General features: G+C 36.2%; 1 protein-coding gene across 3 annotated transcripts in view; it reads left to right on the forward strand.

The window, feature by feature from the left end:
- Positions 1-17,362, forward strand: part of KDM4C (lysine demethylase 4C) — a 265,656-nt gene that overhangs the window by 133,104 nt on the left and 115,190 nt on the right. For 2 of the 3 annotated variants that reach the window (XM_065655476.1, XM_065655478.1), the window contains exons 9-12: positions 7,622-7,815; positions 11,310-11,548; positions 13,278-13,639; positions 15,828-15,939. In XM_065655476.1, coding sequence (XP_065511548.1) covers positions 7,622-7,815; positions 11,310-11,548; positions 13,278-13,639; positions 15,828-15,939 — 907 coding nt within the window. The remainder of the gene's footprint in view (positions 1-7,621; positions 7,816-11,309; positions 11,549-13,277; positions 13,640-15,827; positions 15,940-17,362) is intronic. The other variant, XM_065655477.1, reaches the window with a different exon arrangement.

The following is a 17,362-nucleotide window of genomic DNA, read 5'->3' on the forward strand; positions in this document are numbered from 1 at the left end:
TTGATTTCATTCTTTTAGTGTTGTTGCAGTTTTCATTGCTTAACTTGCCACTGCACTACCCTAGTCGGAACATTCGAGGGGTCTGATTTGTCAGCCTGCAAGATGACTTAGACCAGAAGTGTGTCAGTGTCTTAACAGGAAAACTTTGGGTGGGTTTTCCATGCAGCTTTTATTCATTAAAGGAAAAAGTCACAGATGATTCTGTAGTATCAATTTTACTGACATTTTCTCCTACTTTCTCATCCTCTCCTGCTTTCCCAAACCTAGTCAACCTATGCCAGAAAGCCTCTGTTCTCAACATATCAGCACAGCCGGATGATTTACTAAACAATGACAGAAAATCTTCCTTTTGAAGTTTGTTTGAATGAGATGCTTTTTCTTTGCATTGTCTATGATAGGATTTTTTTTTAAATTTAATGTCATAATGCTCCATTGCTTGCTTACTTTGGATTTTCAGTTAAGAATAACACTCAACAATTGGAACAATGAGGTTATTAATATATAAACAAAACAAGGTTGACTCAGCCTGCTGTTTGACTCCGCATTTACGGAAGCCTACAAGATGTACATGAATGATGAATTTTGGGGTATCTAAATTCTGAAAAACTGAGCCAAGCTTTTTCAAGAATTTATCATATGCCTTAGAGAAACTTAATGAATATAATTGTGCTTTATATGCTTCAGATGAGACCTGGCCACAGGTTTCCCCTCTGATTGGAATTTCGTTGCTTTCTTCTCCTTCCCCCAGGCAGAAGTCACTATATACTGTGATTCACCATTGACAACGTTAATTCGCTGTTTTTAACATCCCTTAATACTATGTTCTAGATGCTAAAAGAGGAAATCTTAGAGAAATGTCATGACATTTTAGAACATCTTCAAAATGTTTAGAAAAAATTATTTTCTAAATTTAAAATGTTATTTATCATATTATTAATATAAGGGCAAGTCACTACTCCATTTGCTGTGCAGTGCTTCAGAAGCAACACTCAGGAGTGCTCAGTAGTCCTAAGGCTTTAGATGAGTCTCAATAGTATTTCATTTTCAACATGAACTGTCTGTGAGCATTATACGTGTAAATGCAACCATAATTTTTCATAGTGGCAGCTAGGTTTGCAGCTCTGTGAAATTCAAATTGTTGCGGAAAAAAATGTGTCTATACTCATCTGGTTATATAACCATGAATCATCAATTATTGTTAAATCTGAACCTGAATTTAAAAAAAGACTTCTGAAATCCTTGACAATAATGTGACTTGCTGGAGTAACTAGCAACATTAGTAGTGGTACACAGATATGGTCTTAAATAATCCAGTGGAGGTAAACAGTTTATTTTAGCCAATAAACAGGTATAATTAAGAAGGTGTAACAGGCAGTTAAAGAGGAAAAGGGCTGAGAGGTGGAAGATTTAAGAAAAGATGGGCTTGTTTCAGCTGCATCCTGTCACACTGTTCCTGTTGCCAGGTTTCAAAGGAATTGGAGGAAAACAGCCACATTTTTGCAATGGCATCTGATGCTGATTGAATCATTTCTACATAATATAAATTGCATCTTCTTTTTTGTGTGGTCATTTGTAGGTGGCATTATGTATAAGTGTAAAATAAATTGGAAATAGGAATAAAGAAAAAAAACCCACATATTTTGCAATGCATTACTTAAATATTGGACTATTTAAAAATATTGCAGAATATTGGCTTATGTATATATGAATACAAATAATGAATTTATTAGAAATATTTTGTTTTATTATTTACCCAAAAAATTGTGGAATGTGTATAAAAAGAACCTTAGAAAGAGTGGTGTTTTGAATTTGTATTTTTCTTGTGTGACTGGATGTGTCAGGGAAAAAGTGAGTGTACTCTCTGACTTACCAAAGGAAGGCTGGCTTTATTGAACCTTGCACAGATGGCTAACTGATATCAAAGGTTTCTGCAACACTGCCTACAAGTTGCCAGAAGGTCAGTGTGAAAATGTATCACTGCCTGATTCCATAGCAAGAACAGTTATTGTTACCAGGATTTATTAAATCCTGTCCTCCTAACAAACAGTACCTGTCAAGTACTTCTTTTACAGGTAGTCCAAAGAAAGCAGTTCTACTTGCAGCACCTTTAAAGTGTTGTTTATCAAAACACATTTTTTTACGTTGTTTGAACATGATTCAGTTAAAGTATTGCATGAAGAGTGGAATACAGTGGGTGAGATAGTCTTTCAAGTGCAGTTGAAGTAAAGATGGTAAGAAGAATCTAAATTATTTAAGATGTCTCCCTACAATAAATACATCATTGCCACTGTACCATGAAGAAACCTTTAACCATTATAAGCACTTAGGAAGGTGTCTCAGTGAAAAATAGCTTGATTAGATAATTTTTAGAGTATGTTTTGTGGATTGGGACTTATGTAGGGTATAAAAAAGGTTACCAGCCTAATACTTGCCTTGTTCTGCTAATTTGTTGATTTATTATATATTTTGTAAAAATCTGTTTTGTATTTACAAAGAAGAGAACTTTTCATTGTTTCTCTTGCCTGTTGTTCTCACACGTGCTGTCCTACAGGTGTGTAGGAAAAGTTTACCTAGACTGTGCAGTTGCAACATGAATTGGATGACTCTTTTTCTGAAATGATTGTGTAAAGGAAGGACAAAATTAGCTTAACAAAGTACCATTGTTCTTCAAATTAATACTTTGGAAGAATTTTAACTGAAGTACATTTCAGATATAGCAAAAACCACATTTTAATTAACAAAATCCATTACTGAGTGCAAAATATCCAAAACCCTCTGGATATTTTAAGCTTAATATATTATATATTGTAACACCGTAGTATAACAACTGATGTTTAGACTGAGGAGATATTTTTGTGGATAAAGACATAGTTTTATATCTTAGAAGGTACACCATCAGGTACATTTTGTTGAACTGAAAGAGAAAAATGCATATCACAAAGGCTTGACTCTGTATGTACATTTCTGTGCTTAGAACTGGGATACTAAGATATATTCCTCACCTTCAACTAATCAAATAATGAGATAAATCATATATTTGCTTTCTATTGCTGCAAAATATGATACTCTCTCAGAGTGAATATTTTAAAGTTAGTTTAAAAAATCCAGTGACTGTTTGATGAAAGCGTTTAATATTAATGATGGAGTGTTAGAAGGACCCTTAAGACATGTACTTGATTCTTAATGATATAAAATGTTTTTCAAGAGCTATTCTTAGGTACTAGCATAGATGTTAGTGGGTCAATGCGCTGCTCATCAAAACATGAATTCTCCAATTACCTCAGTGAGAGCAATTAGGAGAAAAATACCCCTGTTTTAAAATGTGCTGAAGTATGTGTCTAACTCAAATACATGTAAGTCTAGAAGATGGTTGTATTCCTTCATATTTTCATGAATCAGAGTTCAAAATGCGAAGATTTTTTTTTTTTTGCACAAAATAATTCTTTTTTCTATTCACAAATAGCAAGTATTGAAAAATTCTTTTGGCTGAGTATGTCTCTCCTATCTAATTTTCTCATATTACAGATATATCTTACATTTAGTTTTACTAATCAGTTAAAGTTGATGAAACATTTTTATTCCAATTCATTGCTATAAAGGTTTGCAGCTACTAATAACTGCTATTTGAATCGCTTACCCTCAAGCTGTATCTTTATGATAGGATAAATAATAGTAATGGTGATATTGATGATGTTAATAGTAATATCAAAGGCTTGTGAGAGAGTTCTTTTCCCTCAAGGATTCTAATTCTCATACTGATCTTTGAAAAATATGTGTCAGACTAATTCAACTGCATATAGAAAATGCAGAAGTTGCCAATGCAGAAGTTGCCATGTTTATCTATAGCATCATCAGCTGTATTTTACATGGTGATCCAACAACTTTGATTTTGCATCGCTTTAAAAAAATATGAAAAGATGCTTCCAAAATTACTGTGCTCCATGGAGGTGTCACTGTGAGTATTTTTAGTAGACAATGGCATGTCCCTTTTGCGTCTGTCCCTGGAGACTTCTTCAACAGAATGACATTTTGTTCTGCTTTGGAGAAAATCTTTCAGTCATGTTTTTGTTTTGGGAGCTGGAAGCCTTATAACTGTCAGCTACAAGTCAGTCAAATGGGAAATGAATAAAAAACATTGAAAACCATCACCACCATGACAAAGAAGAACAAAAAAGTCCTCCAGATTATTTATCAAAGCAACGGATTATTTTTTTTTCTTGGCTTGTTTTAGGGAATATGAGTAGAAATTTCAGAAAGTATCTGCTGTCATTGTCTGATATGATACTTCCAAAAATTTCTGTTTGTTAGTGCCTAAAAGCTTGTCTTCTGTATTGTCAAGCAAGGAGTAATACTGTTGAGCATGATGTTTCTCCATTACTTTTTACGCAGAAGTGTATGCTTTTAAAAGCTTTAAAACATGTAAAAAATTCTATTTCTAATACCTGCCTGAATAATTTGGAGTAGTGCTATTAAAATGTGGTGGAAACTGATCAAAGATTACTGAAAAACGGAAATTGTGTGCCTCGTTTAGACGTAATTTATTTTCAGTCTTTTCATATATTATTATCATTCCATCATAGAATACATTTTATCTCACGATGTATTTTCTTCTTTGATATTTCAATGCTGAATTAAATAATTATTATTTTTTTCCAAACCACTGGAAGTCTTGGTGCCTAACAACAAAAACAATATTCTTCTAAATTTTTTTACCTTAACAACCATTTCTAATTCACATGTAGCAGCATGGCTTGGATATTAAAGGATTTTGTGTGTAAATGGAGAGAAAATGCAGTGTTGGTTGTCTTTATGTTACAAATTTCATTTTTAAAAGTTAAAAATATTACAGTGAACCATCCATGCACCTTTCCAGTATACAGAAGTATCTTAATTGCTTTTCTGTTACTTTTCATTGTGACTGATCAAGGACTTTCTGAATAAGACACATTATTTCAAATAAGATTAAGCCTTTTACAAAATATTTGTATATGCACGTATACACATGGTTTTTTAAAAATGAAAATTTTAATCCTATTTTGGGTAAAAACTGTCCTTAAGACAGCTGCATAAAATTACAATTTCTATTTTGAAGGTTTTTTTCTTCTTTCTTTTCCATTAGAAGGCAGTGTTGTGGACATACCACATATTGATGTTCACATACTGAAAGGAAAGCAAGCATTTTTAATAGATCTGTGATTCCTTCTTTTTGTTATATATCTTGTGCTTTTCAGGAGGAAGAAGGTTAGACTAGAAATGATAGATGGAAATAGCAGACAAAGAAATCTGCATCCAGCACACAGAAAGCTAGTTAGTGTAATAGAATAGTTAGATTCTGTCCCTTGTGTGTTTCAACTTATCTGTAATTAAACACCCTCCTTGTTTAAAAGAAGAGATAAAATGAGCTGTAGCAAATCAGAAAGCTAGGCCATGCATTTGCCAGCTTTTTTTAATACATATATATGTATATCTCTCTGTTTACCTGAAAGAAAATACTGTCTCAATTTTGCCGTCGAAGAGACTCGTTTGTCTACAACACTAAGTTCTTGAAAAGTTTTTCCATTTGAGAGATTGTATGCTTTAGCCAGTCAATTTACTTTTAATTGGAATAGTTGTACTGGGTTGTACGTGGCAAGGTTTTTGCAGTGGAGGGGGCTGCAGCGGTTGTTTCTGCGAGAAAGGATCAGGAGCTGCCACCATGTCAGACAGAGACAGGTCCACCTGCTCCAACATGAATCCACCGCTGCCCAAAGCTGAGCCTGTCAGCGACTCTGGTGGCCCCTCTGTGATAGCATATTTAAGAAAGGGTAAAAAACACTGTGCAACAGCTGTGAGAGAGAGGTCTGAGGAAAATGTGAGAGAAACAGCCCTGCAGACACCAAGGTCAGGGACGAAATTGAGCCTAAGAAAATGGGGGGGTGAGGGAAGGTGTTTGTAGTGTTGTATTCATCACTATCCTAATCTGTTATTAATTGGCAATAAATTAATTTAATTTCCTGAAGTCGAGTCTGTGATGGTAACTGGTCATTGATCTCTCTGTCCTTATCTCAGCCCATGAGCTTTTTCGTCTTATTTTCTCCCGCTGTCCTGCTGAGGAGGGGGAATGAGAAAGCAGGTTGTTGGGCAGATTGCAGCCAGCCAAGGTTAACCCACCACAATAGTTTATATGCTGCAGGGATATTGATTTTCTGATTGCAGTCTCCTAATATTAAGCATTTTTGAGTATTAGGTACAGTAACTTTAGTCCGAAAATTCTCTCAGCATCTGCAGTATGCCAAGTGAAGACTCCTCTGCATTTCCATGATCATCATTAAGAGTTTATTCAAATAAGTGTAAAACATCCCACTTATGTCCATGATTTGTAAAGAAAAATAATGCAAAAATTCTTTGGGAGACTAAAATAAAGGTCTAGAGCAAAGTTGATGAGGAAAGTACTGCATGAGATTTTAGGGTCTGCATTGCACAGGTGGTCAGATTGGATGTTTATAAAACACTCTTTTAGACCTTAAACATAATATTCCCCTCTCTTGCTTGCTGCTGCTTCACTGTAGAAAAACCTGGGCAAAACTGCAACTTGATAAGGTACTCCTATACATTTTGGTTTGAAGGGTTAAAAGCTAGGAGTGTATATGCCTGTAAAGAACTGTGGGTCAGGTGGATACTACATGAGTTATTTTTAAAACTAAAATCGTTATGCCATTAAAGACATATGCAGTCTCTGGACTTAACATAGTATTATGCATAAAACTGTCAAGAACAGCTAATAGAGCAAAGTTTCTTTTTTAGACTTAACCCGTAGGAGTTAATCAAACAATGGAGTGTCCATAAGTACCATTAAGAAATCCTAGTGTGTCACATTTGTTCAGATAATATCTTCTCTTGGATGATGTTTACTCACCAAAATGTGAGGAAGGGGGTAAAAAGGAAGATTTTGATTTAAGTAGAGTAAGTTTTCACATGCATTGCGGAAGCACACAAAAATCAAGCCAGGCAGATGGCAAACTCAAAGGGGGAATTTATTTTTCCTCTTGCAACCAAAATAACCAGTGATAAATCAAGAATGAAATGTGCCTTTAATAAAAATTATTTTATGCTTCAGCAAGCATTCAGTAAACCACAGATTTGGGATACCAAGGGGAATCCGATTACTGCACAGCTATCTCAGGCTCAGGGGATCCTCAGAACTTCAGAATGATGATTCAGAATGTGCATCTACTCACTCATAAAAATGAAGACTCTCAAGAACACCCCAGAAGATGTAATTGCTCACTAATAAGGCAAAGGCTCTCAATCCTTGAGGAAGTTTCCTTAGAAATGGCATCCTGGGTCAAAGGAGGAGAATCTTCAACTGAAGAGCACTGCTCTGAGGAGAGAAACTCGGTGGGCTTCTCTGGTGGGCTCCATTTATACCCTCATTGAATCTGAGCTTGTGGTCATATACGGTCAGTGGTCTACAAGTTTCTCTGAGCAGAGGTTTTTCGTTGGCCAAGGCCCTGTCTGTTGACCAGGGGGTGTATACATGACCGTAGTGGTTCATTGGTCTAGAAGTTTTTAGACTTTCTTTACTGCAGCCTGCAATGTATTCCATTACTTGTCACTTATAAATTACCATCTTCTCATGCAGTGCACTTGTAGGAGAGACATGGTGACAATATCCATGGACGTCTTTGTGAGGAAGTTTCAACCAGACAGATACCAGCTGTGGAAACAAGGCAAGGATTTATACACAATTGATCATACAAAACCAACTCCTGAATCAACACCTGAAGTAAAGGCCTGGCTACAGAGAAGAAGGAAAATAAAGAACTTTCCCAAGTGGTATTTATGTTTCTTTATCCTCCATTTAGTTGTCTTCAATATGATGTCAATTTCTTTTCTTTTTTTTTTTTTTTTCCCCACTTTCTCTGATGTTTTATTTGAATTCATTTACTTTAGATGAAGTTTGGTTTTCTGTTTTCTATATTAAGATCAGCTTGGAGACAAGCAAGTCTTTTTCTCAGAAGGACTATGAAATATCTATCCAACTTAAAAGTTGTGTGTGTAGCTGAAGGTAATGAGCATGGAGAGCACCAAAATGCATTCCATTGTGATTTTGGAATCTTTCTTTAGTAGAGATTATTCCATTAAAATTGTCAAGTTATGGATGGTTGCCATTATTTCTAGTGACATTTGCAGTCAAAAGACAAGAGATAAATCTAAGAGTTGAGGCAAAGGTTAAATTGGTTAAAACTCACCATGAAGCTGTGGCAGAATCCCAATGGCTGTGTGAAATCTCTATCAATAGTGTTAGCCCTCATTACCATCTAGCTCCAAGGAGATATCACTACCTATTTGACACACTCTCACAATGCTGCAGCCAAAACATTCGTGTCTACCACAGGTCAATCACAGATCATAATTTGGTATGAGGATTGTTTAAATTACAGTTTTTTGTTCTGACACTACTAAGAAAATCAGAAGAAAAAGGTTTCTCAGCTTGTCACTGAAGCTATCAAAGCTTTGACTTATTAAAGCATAGCTGGATCTCTTTCCTTGGTGTGCATCATGCTTTTTTTTTTTTTGCACTGCTGTCACTGTTTACTGCAGGGCAGCAATAAACCGCGGCAGATGCTCTCCGTTAACCCCCCTGCCCTCCCTACTAAGGAAAGGTAATAGGAAAAGGGAGAGAGACTTGCAAGTTGGAAAAGTTGAAAATGTTTTACTAATGCTACTAATAAATAGAGAAAATAATACAAAATGTACAAAACCAATCTTGAATTTCCTAGCATGGCGCAGCAGTGCTGCCAGCTGCCGAGCTGGTGTTATTCCAGCAGCTGCAGGGCAGGCACCCAGAAGTCCTGGGCTGGACTCTGCAGCAACCCCGAACTGGATTCAGGGATGCAGGGTCTGGAACCAGGCCTTGGATCACAGGCACAACAGGCAGGGTCCTCTTCAGATGCCGGCTATGGTCGAAGAGGGCGAGACCCTCGCGACCCTTTTATAGGCTGTATGACGTGTATGGGATGGAATACTTAATTGGTCAATTTTAGTCACTTGTTCTGTCTGCCTCTCCTTGCAAATACGCCACTCTCACTTACGGGACATGCAAAACTTATCAGTAACCTTGGCTACCATAGCAGTAAGTCTAAACCTGGGCCTCTTCTGCATACCATTGTTACCGTTCTCAGCTCTGGAGCGAGCAGTGTCTGAAAAACATGCAGCCAAATTCAGAAGAGTGCAGTTACTTAGAACTCAGCTGAAATGAAAATTCACTAATAGAGAACTGGTCTTGTTCTAAACAAAACCAGGACAATTGCACAAACATTTTTTGTACAATAATTCTTTCCTGTCTTACTTAACAGGATCTTTATGAATTTTCTGCTTCATTATCTAATAAAGTTATATCTAATTTCTAGCCTAGGGTGGGCAGTTTTATTGCTATATACTTACTGTTGAATGCAGTTTGCTGGGGTAAAGATAATACTGATTTTTTAAGACATTTTTTCCTCATTCAAATCATTTTACAATATGGTTACTTTTTTAACTTGCTCTTAAGCTGAATTTCTTCATTTTCTCTGTAAGTTAATGTGTTTCTTGAGTAAAATGATAAGAAAGTCAACCTGTAAAGAAGAGGACCAACTGCCACCGTAGTGGAACATTGTAGTTGAGAAATACAAGATAGGGTTTGTTCTGGGCAAGAATAATTTGTGAGGTAGAGTCAGTTCTTGAAGACAACTAGTGAAGCTGCTGCACAGCCAATTTGTTAGTATATGTATAATGTGTGTAATATTAACCTGGACAAACACAGAGAGTAATTCTGTTGTTTAGCTAGTTAAATGCCATTTTGCCCTGTAGTAAGTTTCACTGGATGTATTGTACAGTGTAACTGCCAGTTCACATTTGGACCAGTGGTGATTCATTTGGGAGAACCCTTATGGGTTACCAGTTTTAACTATAAGCAAAGACTTTATAATAATCATGTTCAAAGTTTTATCGTAGGATCGCATGGGCTGATTTTATGCACTTAGCTAAGCTAATAAATACAGTTCAAATGCTGCTTAATTCTTGAGTTGGCTTTTGTTCAGGCATGGTAACAATGTGTATTACAAAGGGACGATAAAATGTTTATTCAGGTTCATTTCTAGTGTAATGTGTCAATTGAAACTGTTGTCATTTTGATTATGGGAATAATACAAGCTTCAGCAGAATGAAAATAGAAATACCATCTGTGGAAACATTCATAAATGTAGTGACAGGGAGAGCTTAACTCTGACATTTATGGCTGAAGTACTTTGCTACAATAGAACATCTAATGACTGCATGTAAACAGTAATACACTGTTATATTACAGTGTGAACTGACGGGTGTCTCATACTTTGGCAGATTTTCTGGAAATTGCTATTTTATACGGAGGGTGTTGAAAGACATACATTGGTGAACATAGGCTAAAATGTAAGCAGTAGCAAAATGTTTTTCTGGAGTTGTCTACAGTCTAAGATGCAAGACCTTTGTAAAAGTCATGGCTTACCTGCCATAGTTGGGCTTTTATCACTTGATGTTTAGGAGTTTTGAAACCTGATGTGTGATGAAGTACATAAAAATGTCCTCCCATTTAACACAGTTGAATTTGAAACTGGACTAATCTCCTGTTACTTTTATCCCAAGCACAGAAATTACAAACCAGTTTCTGACAGAGGGTGCCATTTCTCCTGCTTTTTACCCTTTCCCTTCTGCTGCTGAGAATGCAAAAACTTATGGTGAAGATTTTGGTTTTTTACACAGCATTACAAAATATATTGCTTGATATTGTAGCCATTCAAAATATTTGTGATCAGAATTTTTCATTCTTTCAGATGCTTGCTGTTTGTGTTAAAATGCGTATAAAAACTTCTAGGATATCTAAACATATTGATTTTACACAGATATCCAGACTGTGTTTTATTAGCATGGGAATTAGGAAATACCACCTGATTTTTAGTGCAGCTGAGGATGTTTTGTCTTCATTACTTTTGTAAGGGTTATTCTTTTTCAGACTTGAAAGAATGATTCATTAAAAAGCCAGTTTGGATGCTGTTTAAGTAATAGTTACTTAAGGTTATTTTACTTTTACAGTTTAATAACTTTGCTGTAGAAGGGTGATAAAAGATTAGAAGGTTAAATCCAATCAATTGTTAATCTATCACTTAATAAATTGTAAACACTATCGCAGCACAAAAAAGATGAAAAATTGTCAGTTTTTTACCACTTTAAGCAGTTGAAAGGGACTTAAATATTGGTAGACATTTTATCTTATCCAAGACATTCTACTCTGACAGCAATATCTCTTATAACAGCTTCCAGCACACCAGATCTCGATCTAAAAAGCTTAAAACTCCAGAGGACGAGAGAGTATCTGCTGTGGTAGCTGGTGCAGAAATCATAGTGACTGAAGCAGCTACTGATGGTTTCAAGGTCAATGAAGAACCTGGAAAAAAAGTGAGACTGGTAAACACAGGAGTGCCTTCTGGGCAAGAAGAAAACAGTAGTAGAATGCAGCTGGATCAACATTTATTTGACAATGTAAAGGTTGCAGGTGAGATAAGGACTGATTATGTTTCACATGTGAGTTGTAGGCTGTTGATACTCTAATGCCCCTAATCACTGCATGTTAAAGTGTAGTATTATCCTAAGTAGAATACTGAAATGCTTACAAAGTCATGCAGAGAAGATTGATACTCAGTAAGAATGAGAAAATGACAGAATTAATATTCTGAGCTGAGAGTAATATCACTTAAACTGTTTTAATGAAGTGGTTTTTAAAGGGGCAAAAAGGAGGAGGTTTTGTAAATCATATTTTTTCAATAGACTGATAGGTTTTACAGCATTTTTTTGGATACAGAAATTAAAGAGAGTGTCTTAACATTTATGCAAACAGTACAGTAGTAGTATGCTCCATGTATTTACATGAAGAATGCTGCGTATTAGAAGTGGTTTATACTAGTGCACCAAAATACTCCATTTTGAGACTGCAGTTTTCTTGCCATTTCCTGTTGAGCTGTCTGACAATTCAAGATATAAAGGCTTTGCCAAGCCAAGGCTAGTTATTTTGTTCCCCACAACTATTATGTACTTGGTCTATTCTGGACTTTATTTCTTCTGTTCCACATTTCATTGTAGTTCAGGTATGTCTTCACATTCCTGTTCAGAAAGGGAAACAGTTTTAACTTGAAGTTTGTGAGAAGTCCCATTGGTTTTATGTCTAATATTTAAAATTTAATTGCAAATTGCTTATGAAGAGTATTTCCCTGATTGTGAATATTAATAGATATGGTTATTTCGAAGTGGTAAACACCAGGACTGATCCACGTAAAGATAACTAAGTATTCCAATACGGAAGCTTAGAAATTCCTGCATACGGATTAGTTGGTGTTCTATCAAAGCCTTTCCAGGTCTGTTCTACTGATCTTTTTTGTTTCTTAAAGGTGCTATTCCTTTACAGCTTCCCCAGCTTTTAACAGAGGTTTCGAGTGTTCGTGACCACCAAGAAATTAGTATTTAGTTAGCTGCCATTCTGCGTTCACTGACAATGGAAGGAAAAGCAGAGAAGGGTGGAGTGCTATCCTCTTTCCATTGTGCTATTAAAGGGTAGTGCTTGGACCATTGTAAGGAAAATGGCCTTTTCAGCATGATGATGGAAGTTCCAGTACGCACCTTGGAGATGGTCATTTGTTCTGCATTATCTCTGGCTATTACGCCCATTATGCTCAGCTGAGGCAGTACTCTTCGTACCCAGAGATTATGTTTTGGCATTGGATATGTTTAGTATTACTAAATTTTATATTCACCTGACCTGAAAAGGCAATTTTTCAGAAAAACAAGTTTAATAACCATTGTAAAGAAAGAATGGTAAGGGACTTCAGAGAAACTATTCAGTGCCTTGGATTTGCTGCTGAATCAAAATTCACTGCAGTTTGTGCCATAGAGTTTTTCAGGAATATGGGTTTTTTCTGTGACCTCTCTAACCCGTTGTTCTGTCCATCCCATGCAAGCATCAGCACATGAAGAATTTTAATAAAGGAAAAATCCACACAATTTCACCCTTCAACATCAACAATATTCAACAATAAAAAATACCAATTATATGATTAAAACTCTGTTTCACACTCGAGATTGAAAATGTGTATGTCCTTGTACCAAATGGTTTTCAGTATGATTTCTAAGTGAGGAACCATGCATTGACTTCAAATAACTCAGATGGTTGTGAAGTGAAATACAGTGATATAAAGTGAGATTTATTAACAAATCATATTCTTGATCTACAGGAAGCATCCTTTCAGACTTACTTCCGAGCCCTATTCCTGTACTAGAGAAAACAAAACTGAAAGATGAGGACAGGACAGATTCCAGCCATCCTCACTTCACACATGAAGATTCTGTGGCCTACATGCCCGCTTCTGATAGCTGTAGAAAAGAAGAGAGTTTGAAATCTCAGAATCAGTCTGTTTCATCCATAGTATACCATAAGTCAGAGGAACATGCTTCTGAAGCAGAAAACACAGATAAGGAGGAAAATGTCTCGATCGAGGATGATGTCAGTGACCTAGAAAGCTGTGGAAGTAGCTTGGAACACAGAGAAGTGCCTGTTGTAAAAAAGGATGAAGAAGATGGCATGGAAACATCCAGTGTATGTGAAGCAAATTACATCTTTATAGTAATATATTCTTAATTTAATGAAATGTGAGCGAACATGTTTCTAATGAGACCCGATAGCTATTATAAAGTACTTAAGAATATGCACAATTTTAATCAGATGCTAATTTTAACATATTTTGAAGTATTCTGGTAAGAATGGGAATTTGGATCTAAAAGCAGAATGTTTCTGGAGCTTGATGTTGACATATTTTCCCTCTTATTTTAAATATCTAGTAATTTCACTTTTTATCTTTGAATCTGAACTGTCAGCAGCTCCTCTCAAGCTATTCTCATGTTCACTGCCTGCCAGTATGAACAAGGCTATCAGCTTTAATTATTGCTATTGACATGAAACTGAAATTCTTAGAGATGACTGCTGTATTTGGTATCATGTATTTATGTTTCAAGAAGTGACTGTTTTGACTGAGTCTCAAGGAGAGTTAACAGTATGCCGGTAAAATGTCAGCAGGATGAGTTGATTCTGAGAGACTTACTGTCCAAGGACAGAATATAACGGTGTGGGAGCACATGGTAATTTATTTTTGTACTGATGCCCTTCTCAAAGAAGTGGGTGAAGCAAAGCAAAGGAGCGTCTCTGCATCAAGATAGGTGGAAAGAAAGTTTGCTTTTCATTCTGTTGTATTATCTCACACAGTTTATGAAATCTTACGGACTTGCTTTCGTTGAAGTTGTGTCCACCGTAGTGAAGTTGGAGAAGGTGACTCTTCAAGATATGGCTATAGCAGGATAATATAGGCAGTATGATTTTAGGGTCTGAAACTTTCTGTTCTTGGATTTTGGAAAGAGCCTAAAACATGTAAAGGAAGCACTTGAAGGAAAATATACCTCTAATAAAAGGAATTTTTAAATAGTAGTTTTAATAATGTCTTCTTATTGGGGCACCTACAAACTTACAGTCCTTTTTTTACTCTTGCTGTTCTGCTATGAAGGGTGGGCAGCTTTGACTTTGGAAAAGCATAATGAAAAATTAAGTTGTGGTGATAGCCCCGGTAGCTTTCGAAGTTGTGAGTTCAGTCCCACTTTGGCAGAGAGAGAGAGAGCAGGAAATCCACTGCCACATTGCCAGACTTAGTGGGAAATACATTTTAGAAGTTGAAGTAAAATCATGCTGTCCCTTTCAGAGACATGGACAGTGCATTGATGATATTTTTACACTGTTACGCATTGTAATAATATTGGCTCCAACCCTTCCACTGTAATAATAAGGACCACGATAAACATCTCAGTGTTTTAATCATCATGTATTAGAGATTATGTCCTTATGTGCCTTTCAGGCTTTTATATATGAGGTTTCAGGTATTCTCCAGTATAATTGCATACTCTTTCATTTTAACTGAAGAAGCATGTTGTACAGATGCAATTAGAAAGTCTGATCTTCTTTCCCTTTTTACTTAGTTGGTAACTTTTTCTAGATCATAAACCTGTGCTGTGCTTTAACCACATCTTCCTCCCTCTGCTTATCACAGCAAATACGATGTTTTGTAATTTACTTCCCATTTTATAGTAGTAATTTTCAACCCACGAATCAGTTAAGGGGCATGTGTGTAACCTCCTAGGTTAGATTCAGGGTGTTGAGGAGCAGAATGCTGTGGTCCGTAGGAATCTTGTGAGACTGTCCTTCACACTCTTCTGCCAGTGTGCTTGCCCTTCCCCTGCTCCTGAACCCCCGGGTACCATCAGCAGCTGGTTTACTTCGTGATTCCCTCACCAGCACTCAGTTCTGGAGTTGCGAAAGCTGCACTTTTTTATTTCCTCATGAATTTTGCACTCTTTCACAAATGAAGTCAGTGGATTTCTGCTTCATTTCTCTAGCCAGGGTTAGCCGCTGTATTGTACTTCTGGTTCTGCAGAATTATTTGGGCTGTTCTTCCTCTCAAACATCACCTGAGCAAAGCAGGATTTATGCTCTGTAATTTGGGAAGGGCTGCAGTAACTTATGCCTCAAACCACTTGTGTTTGACAAGGATTGCTCTTTTTTAATGGAAGTATATATTCTGAATTAGAGACAAATGTTTTATTGGTACACTAAAGGTGCTTCAAGTACTGTGATTGTATTTACAGAATTGACATCTGTGCTTGTTTACAGAAGAATGTTTTTGTTCATCAAAATTAACTTTGCAGAATTACATACTAAATTAGTTGTGTTTTTTCCTTTTCAGTCAGCAGAACTTGAAAGAAAGAAAATATCTAAGAGTTGGCGTCATCCACTAAATAAACCCCCAGCTAGATCTCCGATGACTCTGGTTAAACAGCAAGCAACTAGTGACGAAGGTGAGTGTACTAATTATTACATTTTTCTGATTATATCTTTCTGTCTTCATGAGACGATATGTGTAGGCATTTGCAAAAACAATCTCGATGAAATAATTTGTTTCTGCATGGGAAATGTAAAGAGCAAGGCCTCTGAATCCACAGACAGGTCATGTTCTTTTTGCCTGCTTTCACTCAAATTCTTCTAAAACCATTGGATCTCTCTTTGCAAAGAGCTCTGAAAAATAAGACGCCATTTAAAACAAATATATTCGCCGATGAAATGTTCCTTATTAGAACTCACAGCAGTTCTGTTTAAGAAGGAGTTTTTAATTGTGTAGACATAGATAAAAGTGACATAAGAATGCTTTGGATATGGATCTTAGGTATATAGTCACCTATACTGCTTTAAAGCTACATTTTCCTTGTCTGTTTTTTGATAGACACTGGACATTTGGGAGTCAGTGTCTTAAAATACTGTAGTTCTCATTCAAGGAAAAGGCTACAGACTTCTGGATAGCATCAAAAGGTTATCAAGAGTCTTTATGTATGTTTTGATTTCCAGGCTTTGCCTAGTTTCATATGGAAAGAATGAACATCTCTCTTCCTGTAGTTTTGGTAAATCCACTTTACTCTATGGATTTGAAATAGTCATTTAAAAGCTGATTTTGATGCATGTGTCACCTACATGTCTCATATTTCTGTATATGCTTTTAACTGTATCAGAGTGGTGTGCAGGTTTGCAAGTAGTGAATAGTGTGCAAGAGGTTAGAAGCACCATATTTGCACAAACGTAAAAAGATGTAGAAAAACATAGCTCTGTTTTTAGACATAATGAAAATAACCTTTCTGTAATAGAAAGGAGCAAAAGGTCTCCTCTCTGACTTCCCAGCAGAACAATTCTCGAGAAATTTTCTTAGAGCAGTTTTCCGCTTACTTTTAGTTGGCATGAGCCAACTCGAAGCAGGATAAATGGTGGTCTAATGTGTAAGACTGGGCTTCTGATTTGGCATTTAGGTGCTGTAAGGTGGTGTTTTTGTGGTTTTTTTTTCATTTTAATGCTGGATAGTGACCACGAAATTCTGTTGTTTAACTTAATTGCATAAATAAGAAGCATAATATTAAGCAGTCATTTTGAGTATGCCTGTACAGTTCTCCTCTATAGACTGGAGATATGCGTGTTACTGTATAGTGCCTTCAGGCACATGAAGTGATAAAGTGAAGTAGAAATTAAGAGAAAGAAGCATGTCCAGAAATAGTGTTGATAAACAACAGCGATATATAGAACAGAGTTCTGTGCAATATAAGTAAGTAATTCTGCAGCCATGAAATTTAGTGCTCTATAACTAGATACCACAGTGGCTGAAAAAGCTAAAACATTACTCAGAATTTCTCAGATGCTCTTTTTGGGAGCTTAATTGAGTGCTTTAAATTTAGAGATCCA

This window comes from Caloenas nicobarica, chromosome Z, assembly GCF_036013445.1.
Source record: "Caloenas nicobarica isolate bCalNic1 chromosome Z, bCalNic1.hap1, whole genome shotgun sequence".
NCBI classification, from domain to species: domain Eukaryota; kingdom Metazoa; phylum Chordata; class Aves; order Columbiformes; family Columbidae; genus Caloenas; species Caloenas nicobarica.